The following is an 18,479-nucleotide window of genomic DNA, read 5'->3' as shown; positions in this document are numbered from 1 at the left end:
GATAGTCAAGAATTCTCTCATTAACCCTAAACTATGCAACTTATTTTAGCTAGTAGCTGTAGCATGTGAAAATTTTTTAGTGGGGTGCACTATCCTATCGCAAGATTACCCACATTATTTCGTCCCCTCTCATTGTCAACCAATTGAACATTAAAAAAAATCCCCACATTGGAGGCAAACTCATTAAGTTAAAACAAAACAAAAAATAAAGATTTGTCCATCGTTTAGTCTTTTATTATTATTATTTAATATTTCCCCTTATTTTTACATATTCTAGTCGAACGTTCGTCTGTTTGTGGCACAGTATGTTGAAGATGGCAGAAAATGTCACATGAATAGTCTATGGCAAAATCACCCCTTTGGACAATATATCTAAGAAACTCAATAATATAAATGTGAATCCGTGTGTCTGTAATTGATAATACTACCCAGTATATGTCACGTCTTTCTTTTGTCAACTCTCATCTTTTGTTGTAGCTAAATGACCCGAGCTCGAGCCAAGTTGAAATACTAACTCGTTACTCTCAAGTAAAATCCGGGTCTGTGAAGTATCGTGGATTTGTACGGTGATACGACATTATCCTGATTTTCACCAGCTCCCTTGTATCCCTCAACTACAAAAAATAACCTTGCTGATAATGCATTAGATATCAGTCTATTTCTCAGTTCGTGAGTTTGATTTTTATGTGGAAACGTTCGGTTTTCTGCTTCGGTTCAGAGTTGAGTTTATTATAACTAAGTAGTTCACCAAGTTCTCTTTATATTGTCAAAAATAGTCCATGTCTAAAAGTTCAAAATTTTCATTGTATCAATGTCACTTCTCTTTTCGAGCAAAGAGTATGACATTCAAGTTGTCGTCTAGTAAAATGGTATCTGCGACAAAATAAACAGAAAAAATGAATTCCATGTTTATTATTTGCATTTTGGGGTTTTTGTTCCAAAATCTGTCAATTTAAATTGAAGGAAAAAAAATTGGAGCCCATTTCAAAACAAAGACCCAGCAACCCATACTGTTTGTACGATGAGGTTCCCATGTGGTCATCCGATCAAGATGGAATCTGTTGTTCAAAACATGGGGCAGTGAGTTATTGAAGACAACATACTTTCCAAGATTCTTTCAACCAATATTATCCCGAGATGAATGATTCTTTGCACTTTTCACACTCGTTACACTGCACATTTAAACAATGGTCTCTCAAGCCAAAGCTGGACGTGTAAACACAGTAGTGTTATAAATCAAACGTTCTGCGCTTAAAAACTAATTAGCAAAATTTTTGGAGCAAGGGGACCAACACCCGAACCGATATGTAAAGTGTAAAATTTGGCAGAAGAGTTTTGAAGCTATCTGTAGTCTGCTCCAACTGCTTCATAGATAGACTTGTAGCCATCTCTTTCTAAACATTGGGCTAATTCAGCCTACAAAAAAAAGGGGGGGAAAATAAAAAAACGACTGCAATAATTGAATTTTGATGCTTTTCCTGTATCAGTTTTCATTACTTCTGATTCAAAGTGCATATTACTAAGTAAATACCTTGATCTGAGGTATAAGGGCAGGACCTCCATAGGCAAATGCGGTATACAGCTGAACAAGAGTGGCTCCAGCTCTTATTTTCTTGTATGCATCCTCACCACTGAAAATTTTCTTGGTGTAAGTTATGATAAAACAAGACACCATTTAGGAACACAAATTATTTTAAAAAATGATACCTGCAAATGCCTCCACAGCCAATCAAAGGAATCTTTCCCTAAATGCAAATGGCGAAACAAGTATTCGTTATAACTACTGTACAAATGCCTAAATAAGCATTTGACGTTAAAATATATGCATAAGAAAAAGACTTAACAAGATGGGCATAGATAGGTAAGTAAAAATGATGACACATTCAGCAGCGAGAAAGTTCTCATTGACCAGGAAACAAGAACTGAAGAACTTTTCTGTCAGATTCACCAATACTAGCACAAATACATTAAACCGATTTCCTGTTTTCGAAAAATGCCAACCAGAAGGCAGGTGAAAGAAGAAGTAAAATCAGAATTAAATGATTAAACATTTTGAACTTGATTACCTTAGTGAGAATATACATTTCTTTGAGAATATTGGTAGATAAATCAAAGAGTGGCTTCCCACTCAAGCCACCAGTTTCTTCGGAAACAGGATTGTTGCTGATAGTATTGGGTCTTTGAATGGTGGTGTTTGATATGATCTGCAAGCATCAAATAAACAAAGTAGTCAAGAATCTCACAACCTTGCTACAAAAATAGGTGGATTGGGAATTTAGATTAGTCTGCTATTGTGGATATCATCTAAATCATTAGTCAAAATACAAAAAAGAATAATTGCAAAAAAACAAAGTGTGCCTCGATTCTCAATTTTGGATAGATGGAACTTTAAGAAGGGATGATTATTCAAAATTATATTGTTATAAATATACTGCCTCTGTCCCAACTCCAAATATAAAGGCTAGATTTCTTTTTTCATCCATCCCAAATATATAACTCTGTTTCCATATATAGTATTATTTTATCTGTTCTTTCCCAATCAACATTTATCATTAGATACATTAACCACTTCCAACAGTTTTATTATTCTTCTATTAAAACTCATTAAATTAAAGTAAAATTGGAATTTTTTTTCTAAAATTTACTTTTTCACTTTCTTAATATGTGTGAAAATACAAATAAACCTAAATACATGGAATAAATGCAAATAATACTAATTGTTGCCAAATATGGTAAAAGAGCAAGAGAAAACATACCAATCCATCTACTCGAAGAGCAAGAGAAACCTACATACATTGACAACATATATTTAGAGCCCATAACTCAATATTAACGCACTTAAAAACATAACACGTGCACACCCGTGCAATATCTTCAAGATCTTGTTTTGACAAATCTGGAGCAATTTTTACAAGCAATGGTGGCGGCCCTTCCTCACCCCATTGCATTTCATCACGAGCCCCCTGAACCTGGAAAAAAATACATTGAAACAAAATCTAAATTCATCTATGGTTATATGTTCCGCAAAGTAAATCGGGAAATAGATTGACCAATACGATTGAAATAGAAGTAAGATCATACCTTCTTAACAAGATCTTTCAGTTGCTTCCTGCCCTGAAGTTGTCGCAATCCAGGAGTATTTGGGGATGAAATATTAATGACCTACAAAATAATGTCTATGCATTAAAAGATCAGCACGCTGCTACAACAATAATATCTAAAGGTGATTTCTTCCTTAACTTGCACAAATCTACATATGCAACTAAGTTTCTCTTGAAGGATTTGAAAGTCCATTTGTTGTTCATGGAAAAAAAATCACCTTGTAACTTCGACGGATTGTAGGATCTCTTTTACAAAAAGATGGAGGAGGGGGGATTGATAGAGATTTATCGCATAGAATACAAGTAAGATGGTCGAAGCAGAGAAGTGAATCTGGTACTTTGTGTGATCTTAAGGGACCACAGAGACTCATAGGTTAGGTCCGCAATATTATATGAATCCGAATGTTGGGTAATAAAGTGTGCACATGAAAAAATAAATATAGTCACAGAGATGAAGATGTTAAGGTGGGTGTGGGAAGAGGATCCGCATAGCCGACCTCACTTATTGGGATAAAGACTTGTGTGTTGTTGTTGTTGTAACTTCGTCGGATTAAAGAATGACCACTACTAAAAGAAAATAGAACTAATACAAAGTTTTGCCATGTCATAAGTTCAACATAAGCATAATGAAATAGAAAAATTTGTGGCGTGACACAGAATGAGCAGATAACCATAGATAAACAAATTATATACCAAATAATCAGCATATTGTGATAATGTATGAACTCCTTGGACATAATCAGAAGCAGCATCTTCACTAGTCTTATTCTTTCCAAGATTAACCCCAAGAATTCCTGGACCAGCTTTCCCTCCATGTACAGCTTCATCTCCAACAGGAGATGCAGTGCTTGATGTCTCCAACTTTCTTTTACCGTGCTGTGCACCCAACCGTTTTGCAACAGCAACAATTCCTTCGCTATTAAAGCCACACCTATTAATAATAGCGCTGCTCAAAAAATAAAAACTTAGAACCACACAGAAAAAGTAAAGCTAATGGTTTTTCAAGATGTCAGAACAAATAAAATATTAGATGTTACCCTTCCTTTGGCAATCTGAATATTCGAGGCTTTGGATTCCCTTCCTGTGGAACTGGAGTGACCGATCCAACCTCCACAAAACCAAAGCCCTAGTCCAAGCAAACCTTCAACAGCCTCAGCATTTTTGTCAAAACCAGCAGAAAGGCCAATCGGATTGGAGAACCTCCTTCCCCAAACTTCAAGTTCCAAAATTGATGGATCTGGCCTCTTCTCTATTGGAATCCATCCACGAGCAGCAGCAGAGACTGCCAGTCGGTGAGCAAACTCCGGATCCATAAATGCGAAAAATGGATTGACTACTTTTGTCGCTGAGAATAGCCAGCCACTGCATGATTCAAGACGTGTAACATAAACTAGTCTCGACTATAGTAATAGGTGTAGCATATATTTGAATTTTGAAACATAGCTTGAAAGCCGTTTTACTCCAAAACCGAGAGTAGGATGAGAATGAGCGTAAATAAGATCAGAGCTTAAAAAGTAACCTGATGCATAATCCTAAACCATCGTAAAAAATAAATCTATATTCAAGCCCTTCAATGTGAGACGTTCATTAAATAAAGTTTGTTATACCTAAATTCAAGCCACAAATATTAAATTTATGAGATGAATTTCCTGTTGCCGTGTCAACTAGGGAAAGAGTGCACAGATACCATTTCAATTTTGATGCAAAGCTCACAATAGGTTATAAACAATGCGAAAGATTCAAGAAGAATATGGTATGAGTTCAAGAATTATTTTTTGACACATTTAAAAAGCCCTAGAAATTTCTGAGCCACAATTAGAATCTTCAACCCATAGTTGTCAAAAGCGCGAGGCACAAAAAAGCGCTCAAGTGTCTTGGGGCCTCAAGTGCAAAGCGAAGCACACGCTTTACGAAAAAAAGCGCAATAAACAAAATATTATCAAAAAATCAAAATAAAATAAAAAGTCTTTGAAAAAGGTGATAGATGAAATATCATATGTCATTATAATAGTCATCTTCATCTTCGAAATCTACGTCACGCTACAATAAACAAAATATTATCAAAAAATCAAAAATAAAATAAAAAGTATTTCAAAATGTGATAGATGAAAAAATATCAAATGTCATTATAATCGTCATCTTCATCTTCCAAATCTATGTCATCAGCCTCATCACTTGATTTGTATCCATCGGTATCTTCTTCTTCTTCAGTTTCATCCTCAATGTTGATCTCTTCTTTATCCAGCTGATGGGCTTCGGATCAATCCGAAGCACATCCAAGTCGCCTCGCCTCGCCTCGCCTTGCGCTTAAGCGAGCGAGGCGAGCACTTTTTACAACTATGCTTCAACCACATGGAAAACCATTGTTCATCTCTTTAAATCATAAACAACAAACGATCTGCCTCACCCTTCAAGTAGCAGAAGGGCAGAGGCAAAGCCTTTGGTATCCCTTCAAGTGCTTTGGGGCTTGGCTATTACTAGCCAGTAGACTTTTTTATGAAGTTTTTCTTAGTTCATGGTTCTCAATCTTGGTGTTGAATAGTATTTCCCTGACAGTACTATGCAGGGAACATTCTCCAGATCTTTCAAAACTTTTAGTTAGATACCTCAAAATAAGAAAATGAAACAAATTCAAAATAATCTTGGATGTTGGTGTTAGGTGGCTTGGCCTTGGATCTGTTAGTATAAAGTTGAATAGATTGCATCAGTTCGACAAGACAGATAGGAAATCATATAAATCCTTTGTCATTTATTTAGTTATAAAGTAAACAAGTTGTGCATGGTTCAGAAGGTGAATAGTTCCACGAATTTAAAGCATAGTGTTACAATGGCAGCTGATATCATTTTCCAATGATCTCTCTCCTTGCAGGGACAAAATTTTCACTCGAAAAAATATTATACAGTAACAATAATTTTCCTGTATATGCTACGCTCCTACAAGAATGATCCTACAGTGGACATTGATGAACCAAATTCTCGGTGGCGAATGTTACTGCTCATTTCTGAACTTCATTCTCTGGCGGTGTTACTCAACATAAACTTTAAGGACATGTACCCCAAATAAAACAGTATAAGGATAATCTAAGTAAACCTTAACATCCAAAATGTGGCATATGAGACTTGAACAGCTAGGGGATTGGAAACATTTAAATTTTAATTCATTTTGCAAATACCATAATAATATTGAAAACATGCATCTTCTACAAAAGTCAATATTGAAAAACATGCATTTTCCACAAAAGTCAATCATGATACCAGAAAGTCGCTTCATCCACAGTACTTGCATACGCGAAACCACCTATCAGCAAACCTATAGTAGCTCCAGTAAATAACCTACCCTGCAGTTCATGTGCAACAATATTAGGATGAAGGAGTCAAAAGAACATGATTAATGTAACCATGGTCAGAGTCCAGCACTAAAAGATTCTACTTGAAAGTCCAAGTGTTATACCAGAACATGAAAATGTTTCATACTCAATCAAAGTGACAATATTTATTAAAATATAACATTTACTGAAGTCATAAGAGTTCATTTCATCTAAAAGCATAAAAGATAGGGTGCAACTGACCCATTTCCTACCGTGGAAACCAACTCCAAAAAGTAGTGTCCCATTAATCATTGTATATTAGACATTAAACATGCTTGTCAGCCATAGTATGCAAATAGACAGTACCCAAACACCAAAAACAAAATACTAAATTATTTTTCCCCTCTCAAGAAAAAGGGAAGCTCATACCAGTAGCTTCTGAAGTTCCACTTTTCAAAGTTCAAATTATTATTACAGCTACACACGTTACAAGCTAAACTAAAGCAACAACACTTCCAATCATGAGATAAACGAACTCATTTTACTTCATTCTACACACGGGCTTTTAAAATTTCATTAAAATATCACATTTGCAGAAAAAATACAACATTAACTCGTAACAAGGATGCGAAAAAAGATAACCTTTTTGGAGAAATGGGGAACCTTCTTTGGTATTGGAGTCGGAAAAGGCTGAGCTGCCGCTGAAGACGCGGTGCAAAAATACTGCCGGGGATTATAAATGTTCCCATCAAACTTAATCTTTGTACGTAGAGAGTCTCTCATGAATGTTAGAGCAACCCTTATCGCCATTACTTCCCAAAAGAACGGAAAATTGTTGTGATGATTTATCGAAGGCGCCGATTCTTCTCTTTGCGTATTTGAAAAGTGGGAGAGATTCCCACAAAGAATGGGGAAATTCAAAGAAGGGGAGGGAACTGAGCTTGACTTTTTCTCCAGGGTTTTGTTTATGCTTCGTTCCCTTTTATAATTACCTAGGCAAATTCCATCGTCTTTTTTTTTACCCTTTCTTTTATTTTTCTTTTAAAGCCCAATATTTGAATTTCACTAATCTTTTTTTTCCTTAAAACATTTATTATTAAAAAGAATTATATTTATACTCTAATTTATACTAAATGTACTCCACTTATATTTTTGTAATAGATATTATATTTATATGTCCAATAATTTATCTTGAGTAATATTGATATTGATAGTCATAACGAGCAAAATGTGATTCATTAATCAAACAGTGTGTGGTAGCCTTGATTGATATCCAATCTCATGTTTCACTTGTTTATACAGCCTTATATTGGGAGTACGATTAATTAAATATACTAATGTAAATTATAAAACAATCCAAGGTAAAACTCATGGATTGCATTAGTCTGTGTACAGTAACATGAAATGTCAAAATAAAATTTAATATTATCAATATCTACTTAATAAAAGCAAGCATTGTTGAATGGGGAAAAGAACGTGTAAATGGCATTTTATTTATGTGTTTATATATATATATATATATCAAATGGATTTGAATTAAGCATGTGGTTGGACTGATGGAGTTGGAGTTGGAGTTGGAGTTGGAGTTGATTGTTTTGATGAATTTATGTTGAGTGGATTTGAAATACATTCATTTATTAATTTATATAGCTCTTAAAAAAATTATATAGACATAATGAAAAATATGATGAATTTGAAATACATTCAAGATTAGTGTTTTTCAAATTCGTTCTTCCAAACTTTCTCACAAATCAAATTCTTTCATTCAACTTTGTTGGGAAATTATAAGTTTTGGAGTTTGAAAAATCAACTAGTAACCAAATTGAAGTCCATAACTGAACAGTGACCAAATTGAAAGCACAAAACTGATCATAGAAACTGAAGAAGACTTATCGTAGTAAAATGAATTAATTAGAACTGAAATTAATAAACTAAAGTTCTTAAAACAAATAATATGTCTCAAAACCGATGAACATAAAATATTCGAAAATTGACAAACTGATCGATACCAGAACTAAAGATAAGAACTGAATGTGATATTCACAGAATTGATATATAAAAACTGAAATACTCAAATTGAAGCTAACAGAGCTTTCAAACTAAAATGACATCAGTTAGAACTGATTACCAAATATAGACCAGCTTAGCTGATCAGTCGATCAGTTTGACTCATGATCAGTTGGTCACCTAATCAGTTGCAGTTTGAATTCCAGCAGACAAATCGAAATTCCATACCTGAGCAAATCAGACGGCGCACAGCAGTCTGGTACCTCGTACTATTATCAAAGGAATGTCTATGTGGAAAAAAGGACGATTCAAATTGATATTATTTTTAAATGCATTCAATGTTATCGTTGGAATCGAAGTCTATAAATAGCTAAGGAGTTCTATTGTGAAACGAGGACGATTTTTTATGAGAATATCAGTTACACAACTACTCAATAACACTCTGTTATCAAGTCAGTTTCGATTCATTTTAAAACTTACATCCAGTTTGCAAATCGCAAATTCAAGTTCAAACTTCACTAACTTGTTCGTTGCAGTCAGACTACTATTTGAGCAATTCACTTAGCACACTACACTATTATATTTGATCTTTTGGTATCAGTTGTGATAGTGTATTTAAATTACTTAGTCAGTTAATCACTTATACGTTTAAGAAAAGTCAAGAGTTTCAACTTAGCAGTGTCTAAGTCAAAATTGAAGTTGGTTATTTCATCTTGTTATATTAATCAAAGTCTTTTAATAAAAACATATTCTAAATATAGAAGGGGTGATGTAGCAGCATTTGAAGTCTTCGAACATCTAGATAAATCCTTGTGTTCATTTTTCTTATTTACTATTTCGTAACTATATTTCAAACCTTCAGCTTTTACAGCATCCAAGCCAAAATATTCAAATATATCTCTCAATTAATTTATGCACTATATTTAGTTAACTGGTTGATACTGACATACAAGATTGCAAGATCAGTTCCTGAAAGAACTGATTCGCATTCGAAAAAGAACTCAAAAACTCTAAGTGTTTAATTGACCACCCCCCCCCCCCCCCCCCCCCCCCCCCCTCTTTAACACTTTTCTTGAGTTAACCAATACTAACAAGTGGTATCAGAGTAGTTAAATTTTGTTTTTGAATACTTCTAATTACATATATCTGATAACCATGACTTCCTTCAACAAAATTCTTATGTTACCTAGATAAGAATTCTGAAACGTCCAGTACTCGTTTGTCTTTAAAATATACTAGTAATTTTATTATATACCTTCTGCCGAAATGTCCATATACATATACATATTTTAAATATACATTGTAACCTTTAAAATAAACCAAACAACCTATTATTTGAAATCCAAAAACGCAATTCAAAGCATCAAATCGTAAACCATCAAACCAAACCTAAAACTAACATTTTTATAAACAACAACTCTTAAATCCTCTCAAAACCTCTCAAAAGCATAAAAATCATAAAATCCTTAAAGTAATCTTAATGTAGAAAACTAGCAAATGTCGTCGGGTGCATTATCAGTCTAGCTAGTTCAACAATCAAGACCTCCATCATCAACAAAATCATGCTCACACGCATTGATCACACATAATGAGTCTATTGACTCAGCAAACCTTAACCTTAGGACCCACTTGGTACAGCCTCTACAGCCCATGCACGCTAGACTCCTCCTCACGCATGTAATCCCCATCGCGTGGCCAATGGCTTTTGGCTTCGGCCTTTTCTGAGGGACTAGGTGCGGCTCCTCCCTTCTAGGACCACGTCATGACCATTCTAAACCTTCTAGATGCAGTCCAGCCCTTGGACACAGCCTACTCCCTTCAAGACCCAAAAATTGAAACCCTTGCTTGTGTGGAAACCCAATTTCGTTCAACTCCCATTCCTTCACATCCAGCCCTTATGAAGCCTCATCTAAGCCTCCTAAACCGTCCCTAAATAGTGCCCATTTGGTCCCTAACCAAGTATCCCCTTTTTTGCATCATTAACATGAATTTAAAAGCATGAAAACTCAAATTTTAACGTGTATATGTCATAAAAATGAAAATAAATAAAAGAATATCATATTTTTAATGCAAACATGTATAAACACACATAACATGGTATGAACGATGAGTAAAGGAAGATTAAGGCCTGCCTTAACGTATTTCATTCACGAAAAATAACTTACGATGCGAGGAAAGTTTGCGGAGATAAGACCTTGCTAAAATCTCCCTTAGAGTTCACGTGATTTGCTCTCAAAACGCGTGTGTGTGCGTTGCTGATGGAGGAGAGAAAACTAGGACTCTTGCTTGATGTAGGCGTGAATTTTAAGTGTGTAGATTAGGGATTTGGGGCCTTGTTTTTAAATAAAACATTTGGTACAAGTTAATCCCAACAACCTTAGTATAATAGGCCCATTAGATAATAGTCAAAACATTTCGTTTAGAAAAGTTTTCGAAAATATTAGCCGAGTTCCCAAAAAGTTCCTATTTTCGTCTAAAATTGATTACCGATTTAAAATACGACCCGATGCGTAAAAACACCTTCAAAAGTTGTCATTTTCGAATATACCATTTAAAATATACAATATATAAATAATTAAAAATAATCATTTAATAAAAATATTTTCTCTTTTATGGTCCCCAGTCTCCGTTCTTCGATCGCGTCTCGAATAACCTTTAAAACACAGTTTTATGCATTCTAGTAGAAAACCATATTTTATACATGTAAACATGCTTATCACATTTAATTAATGCAATTAAAACAATTTAATTAGTCAGTTTTCATTTTTCCTATATTTGCATGCAGTTGGATTTTGTTATCGCATTTTGGACCTTACAAATTCGATGATTTGAAGATTAGAATGCAGGCTCACTGAAGGATCATGTGCTTGGCACCTTGACGTGCCTTGAGCACAATAAATCAATGAGCTGCAATAGCTCGTGTTCTAAGAATATATACACCGATGAATTAAATCGAGTTTGGTTACAAACCAAGCGGAAAACACTCGAAGTAATCCTTCGTTAAGAAACACTGATATATTTTATATCATGTGTAACCTAAATAACTGAAAATATCGGGAATCAGGTTGTGACATATATAAGTTCAGTTATGGTGAAAACTGATCTGACAGATACTCTAACTAATCAAATCAGTTTGAAAATAGTAGTTAAACAATTAAATAACACAAGATATAATTATGGATGTTCGGAGACTCCAACTACTCCTATGTTACCCCTTCTACCTCCTCGGGTAAGATACACTAGAAGACTTTGATTAATTACAACAAGTGTAATAACCCACCCAGCTTAGGACTTACCCACTGCCTAACTGAACTCCTAGAATAGACTGAAGGCAGCACATTCCAGTCAACACTCGCTTAACGTCTGCGTGTCAAAAACTACATACACAAGTTTAATATTTTTGTGCAAGACTGTATTTGGGTTGTATTGTGTGTGTGTGTGTGTGAGAACTGAACAATGAACACTATCAGAAAGTGTTCTCATACACTGATAGAATTGTGCTTCTAAACTAAGTTTGATAACACAATGAAGTGTTCCTTATGGGCAAATTGCTTCTAGTAAGCTGATATGCAATATGCGTGCCCTTTTTATTGTTTTCACACATTTGTTCTTCTTCTCGTTGTTTATTATGTTGGTCTTCACTGATCTTCTATATATAGGCGGGAAACTGATCTTACAGTGAGACTCAACAATTGTATCCGTTGCAGCTTGAATGTGTTCCTTGAGATTCGTGTTTCGACTTTTCCGAAATCTATGCTGGAACATTTTGTCTTTAAGCTTTGCTGCAACGTCCATTATTGTACTATTGATAGTACATATGCTTTTGTACCCTTGTGCGTAGATGGAGTCCATTTAGATGAGCTTGTCTTGATTTGCAACTGATTGATTCCTAACTGATGCTCCTAACTGGTCATCTGAACTGATATTCAGTTGGGCTGGTGAAATCAGTTGACTCGTCAGTGGAACCTGATTTCACTCTTTTAGTTGAACTGGTCAGCTGGGCCTTCATCAGTTGAGCACTTCATCAGCTGGCCGGGCTTCTGAAGTTCTATTGCTGAACCATCTATCAGCTGAACAATCGTTTGAACTGTTCTTTGATATATCAGTTGAACTGATTCAGTTTGGCCGATCAGTTGGTGTTTTCAGTTTGGGTTTCGATAGCCTCAGTTTTTTGGCTCGATAACTGATCAGTTCGAAGCTTGATCAGTTCCAGCTTCCTGCGCACTTAGGTAAATCATTAGAAACAAAATAACAAGTTTTGTTAACATCAAAATCAAGATTGCAAACATGAAATGTTCCAACACTCACTTAGCTGCATAAGATGATGACATGTTACACATCATAACTGATGGACCAATGAAAATCATAAAAACAAATAATGTTGTTCACTACAAAAAATTCATTAAACAACAACACACATACGACAACGGTTTTCACTACAACCGTTATTAATTTTTTTAAGCAAAAAAACAACGGTTTTATAAAACCGTTGTCTTTTTGGGGGTCAAATTTTGGGGGACAACGTTTATAAAACCGTTGTCTTTTGGGGGTGAAAGACAACAGTTTTTAGGGTCAATGATAAGGTTCTATAAAACCGTTGAATTTGAGCGTTTATGACAACGGTTCATAGAATCGTTGTCTATTAACGTGTTTTTTTGGACAATCGACAACGGTTTTAGAAAACCGTTGTCGATTGACGTGTTTTTTGGACAAACAACAATGGTTTGTGTATGTTGTTGCCATATTTAACGACGGTTTCGCTAAAAACATCGCTAAATTTAGCGACGATTTTAGCGAAACCGTCGCTACTTCAAAATTGCGACGGTTTAAAATAAAATCATCGCTATATAAAGTAAAACCGTCCTATGTATTAACTTAGCGACGGTTTTGGCTACACCGTCGCTAAATATGGCTACACTGTCGCTAAATATGGCGACAGTTAAACCCAAACTGTCGCAACATTTAAAATTTGAAAAAAACCGCTATAATTAGCGACGGTTATACTTAAAATCGTCGCTATTAGCGACAGTTTTACCAATAACCATCGCAAATTTTCGTTAAATACCACATTTCCGATCCATTTTCTTCCACCCACTTCACAACACTTCAAATTTTTCTCTCTTACATGATTTTACCACTTTACAAAACTTAAAATTTTTCTTCTTACACGATTTTAGTTTCGATTTAGGGTAAATTTTTTTGATTTAATTTTTGGTAACTTTTTAAATGTTAGTTAATATCATGAATATTATTAGTCTATTCAAATTGTAAGTTTTTTTAGATTTATTAAATTATTAAAAGTAATTTTTTTTTATTTTACTGAAAATATTAGCGACGGAAATCATGATCCAACCATCGCTAAAATTAGCGACGGAAATTATGAAACAACTGTCGCTAATTTTAGCGACGGTTTCTTAAATCCATCGCTAATTTTGTAGGCGAAGGTTTTTTAATCCGTCGATTATTAACGACGGTTTTACATAAATCCTTCGCTAATTTTTTAGGCGACGGTTTTTGAAAAACCGTCGTAAATTGTAGCTACAACAACGGAAAAAGACTATTGTCTTTGAGCGCACCCTTTAACCACTGGGACTTTAACAACAGTTTTAAAATACCTACGACAACGGTTTTTCACCGTTGTCGTATGACTTTTTTCTTGTAGTGGTTGCTCTAACTGATAGAGCACTTCATCGCATTGAGAAACCACATGATGAGTGGACAAGTGAAGACAGGAGAAAGGCCAACTTTGATTATGTTGCCAAAGACATATTATACAAGACGCTGTTTAAGAATACATTTAGCAAAATAAAGATGTTAGGATCGAGAAAGAGTTTAGAGAGGGGGTGGGGTGAATAAACTCTTTTAAAATCGTTTATTTTAAAATTTGTTTTCAAACGTTTTTAGGCGGTTGAAAATTTTTCTTGAAATGTTAGAAATATAAACCTCTTGAAAAGTGCAAAAAACGGTTCAAGATTTCTAATGATGGCTTCAACCAATTGAGTGACTTGTTAAGAAGAAAAAATTTGAAATAAAAGTGCTCGTGGAAAGTAAAGACACAGGATTTTTATGAATGTTCGGAGATAGAACTCCTAAGTCACCTCTTTTTCCTCTTTAGGAAGAATCCCACTAAAAGACTCTGGCTTTACAAACTTATTGCAACAGCCCACTCCAATTAGGACTTATCACGTACACTGCCTATTTTGGAACTCTTAGTGATCAATTTACACTTTTGGATTTTAAGAACCCTCGGTTCACCAGAAAACACAATCAATCAAATAACCAAAGGTTATTGATGTAAAGAAAACAATATGTTTTAGTAGCACGAAGATGATCCTTGGATGATCAGACATATTTCTGTTGAGTTCGTGCTTTGATGAGCGATGAAATGTATGAACTTTAGTTGTGTTCTGAATCTTCAAGTATGCAAGCTTAATAATATAGCAATCACATGGTTGAAAAGCTTAGTTGATCGGTGTTGGTATTCTGCATTCTTTAACTCTTCTTTGATATCATTCCAACGGTCGAAAAAATGTGTAACGTAAATATGTAGCACTGTAATGGCATGTGTCACTATCAGTTGCAACAACATTAAATGTTCTTTAGTAAACATTTAATGTTCTCTTTGCTTGTGCTGCTTTGAATCCCGTTACTTTGAAGATTTGCTGCTGAGCATCCTTTTGTAGTAAATGTTAGCTTCATCAAAACTTGTAAGATGTTTAAGCAATCATTCTATTCTGGGATAGTGACATTAATGAAGCTCATTATCGGGATTGCTACAGGACATGGTTGACTTGTAGCGGTGCAAAACCATTGAAAGTCCTGAGCCAGTCAGAGAATATCTTTCATTAAATTAACAATGAATGAATCTTTAATGAAGTGGATGAAGACTTTGAACAGCCAGTTGGAAATCTTCTAACGGTTGAAATTTCTTCAAGCTACTGAAACGCTGTAGGTGATTGAGCTTTAAATAGTTTGAACTGCTCCTTTTATATAAAATAAATTACGGCTGTTTTCCTGAAACATTTAGGTGCTGTTTTGATTTTGTCAATCACCAAAACTTTAGGGTAATAATAATTTCTTAACAATTTCCCCTTTTGGTTATGACAAAACCCAGCTGCAGAACCATACAACAATTTATAGATATTTAAGAAAGCGAGATAAGAGAAAAATTGTATTTCATTGAGTGAATGAAATTACAAACTTCAAACAATACAAGCAAATACATTAATCTATAAACACAGTGCTTTAACCTTTCTTATCTGCTAGATTCTTCTTTTTTTCTTCAAGTTTTTTTTGTATTAAGGCTTCATCTGCTTTGGCACGCTCTACGACCCTTTTTCTTATAGCTTCTTCAGCTTTCTGAACTTACTTCTGCCTCTTTATTTCCCTCTTTTTGACATCCCTATGCATAAGTAATTGCATGATTTCGGTAAGTTGTGCTCCTTGGGCATCCACGGCTGGTCAACATGTGCTTGAAGTGTAGACATTGGCCTGAAATCTCAGTGCACATATTGATATGTGAGAAATTATGCCTTTCTTGTCGAAGAGTAATATCTGCATTCATGACAAAAAATTCCTTAAAGAGGTTGGATTCATGCACCGAAAGGCTTCCTTGAGATCAAATTGCTTCCGGTTGAGGGAAATAATTGTTTGATACGTATTTGTTAGGCGGTTCAAGATTTCCTTCTGGCTGTCTTCATCCATAAATTCTTCTTCGGTTTCGAAGAGATCCGATGAAGAAAGTATTTGAGCCTTAATAGTTGAGAAGAAGATGCCTTTCCAGTTGACTTGGAAGGATAAGGTTCATCGATTTCAGAAGCCAAAACATCAACTGCGGTGGCAAATGCTACATACAAAACAGGGATTGCTTCGTTGGGGACTTCTTGTATAACGCCCCAGATTCGACGACTGTCCTCACTGTATCAAGACGAGTCTTTCCAGCGTGTTTATGTCCTCACTCACACGCACCCTGGGAAACTTCCCAGGAGGTCACCCATCCCAAAATTGCCCCAAGTCAAGCACGCTTAACTATGGAGTTCTTATGTGTTGATCTACCGAGAAGAAGATGCACCTTCGTGATATGAGTAATACAAATCAAATCTTTTTAAGCCCTCTTCAACTGTACAGTCCATTACATTGAACAGTCTCGGAATCCCTCTCATTCCCGTGTGGGTCGGTTCATTCATGTTCCCTCCACCTAGAAGCCTGCCAGGAGCCGCTCATTGTCCGTGCAACTGATGGCACCGGCGATCACCCTCCGCCCTCTTTGGCCCCGGGCCTCACATGCCCACCAGCTTCCGCTTGGTTCGTCCCCGAACCACACCATACTAAGAGAGGTCGGCTCTGATACCAACTGTAACGCCCCAGATTCGACGACTGTCCTCACTGTATCAAGACGAGTCTTTCCAGCGTGCTTATGTCCTCACTCACACGCACCCTGAGAAACTTCCCAGGAGGTCACCCATCCCAAAATTGCCCCAAGTCAAGCATGTTTAACTTTAGAGTTCTTATGTGATGAGCTACCGAAAAGAAGATGCACCTTCGTGATATGAGTAATACAAATCAAATCTTTTTAAGCCCTCTTCAACTGTACAGTCCATTACATTGAACAATCTCGGAATCCCTCTCATTCCCGTGTGGGTCGGTTCATTCATGTTCCCTCCTCCTAGAAGCCTGCCAGGAGCCGCTCATTGTCCGTGCAACTGATGGCACCGGCGATCACCCCCCGCCCTCTTCGGCCCCGGGCCTTACATCTTGTGCTACCAGACTGGTTGATAGATCCTCAGGAACAGAAGAGACCGTAGGCAAAGAGGCAATAGTTACAGTGTCATCCTTGGGTACAACAAGTGAAGATACTAACGGTTCTTGGAGAATTTCTGGAGCATTATCAACAACAGATTAGGATTTTGAAAGAGAAGAGATCTACATGTGAGTTGTTCCCTTATCAAAATCAGAAAGGGATGGCACAACTTCTTCAGCAGAGATGAGAGGAACATCTGAAAGGTTGATATGCACCGAGAGAGGAGGCACGACCAAGTCTGACTCTTGAATAGGCATATTGAAGCGTCTACTGCTTAAAATAACTGCTGAAATATTTTTTTAATTTTTTAATAGCTAAGACCGAAAATACACACACTCATAAACATTTAAATAATTTAATCATGCGCTTTAAAACTCATCCAATCAATTAATAAAAATAATAGCAATTACACAAAATCTTAAAATGTAATCAATCTCTTAGTCTTCTGTTTTGAAAGTCAAACTCGAGCGCAATGCCAAAAGCCTGACAACTAAACAAAGTAAAACAAGATTCAAAACCATTTAAAATTGTTGCTTCAACTCATGTCTCATAATCATATTATGCGGAAGAAATGCAAGGTCCTTGGGTTTTCACGTGCACCCCCAACTCCGCCTACTCAGTTTTCAGTGCCTACAGTCTCTTCATCAATATGTTCACATGCATCATTCACACCTAGTGAGTCTAAAGTCTCAAAACACCTGAACCATGATAGCAAGTATATATACATAACATATAACCGTGAAAAATACTGTAATTAAAATAATTTTCATGATCTTAAAAGCATGAGCTTAAACATAATGTGTCAAAGCATAAACATGTGCATAATATATCTCATCATGTCGTCATCGTATTCATCACTTATAAAAATCATGCATATACAAAAATTTCCTTAAAATCAAGCATGCAACGTATTTTTCGTATTTCCATAAAAATCAATGTTTGTGATAACATTACATTTAAAACATGTAAATTTGTGATCAGGACGCTGCCAGAACTGCTAACTCAACCTAAATGCAAAATGACCATTTTGCCCCTGGAAACCCTAATTAACCATTTTCCCCTGGACCTCAAAACTTCGACCCGAAGCCAACCAAACTCCTTAAAACACCTCAAAATATATTTATAATCATTTCCTAGATGTAACCTCGAGCTTGTCCCATAAATTTTACGATTCGTTTTAAAACATAGACCCGGGTCCCGATTTTAACCCGAATCAACCCGAAACTTAACCAAATCTTTCTAAACTTAAACCAGGCCCTAACC

The 18,479-nt window shown here is 35.7% G+C and overlaps 1 protein-coding gene across 1 annotated transcript; it reads right to left on the bottom strand.

The window, feature by feature from the left end:
* Positions 1-886: 886 nt before the first annotated feature.
* LOC142554984 (dihydroorotate dehydrogenase (quinone), mitochondrial-like) lies at positions 887-7,393 on the bottom strand. The gene is given in 12 exon segments (XM_075665606.1): positions 887-1,416; positions 1,532-1,631; positions 1,708-1,745; positions 2,067-2,204; positions 2,757-2,786; positions 2,862-2,969; positions 3,082-3,162; positions 3,795-4,047; positions 4,139-4,227; positions 4,229-4,463; positions 6,357-6,439; positions 7,052-7,393. Coding segments are annotated over 12 exon segments (1,398 nt in total). The 5' UTR covers positions 7,220-7,393; the 3' UTR covers positions 887-1,341.
* Positions 7,394-18,479: the final 11,086 nt, after the last annotated feature.

This window comes from Primulina tabacum, chromosome 9 (genome assembly GCF_025594145.1).
Source record: "Primulina tabacum isolate GXHZ01 chromosome 9, ASM2559414v2, whole genome shotgun sequence".
In the NCBI taxonomy this organism is placed as follows: Eukaryota; Viridiplantae; Streptophyta; class Magnoliopsida; order Lamiales; family Gesneriaceae; genus Primulina; species Primulina tabacum.
Note: the sequence above shows the minus strand (reverse complement) of the source record. Positions and strands in the feature narration are given on the sequence as shown.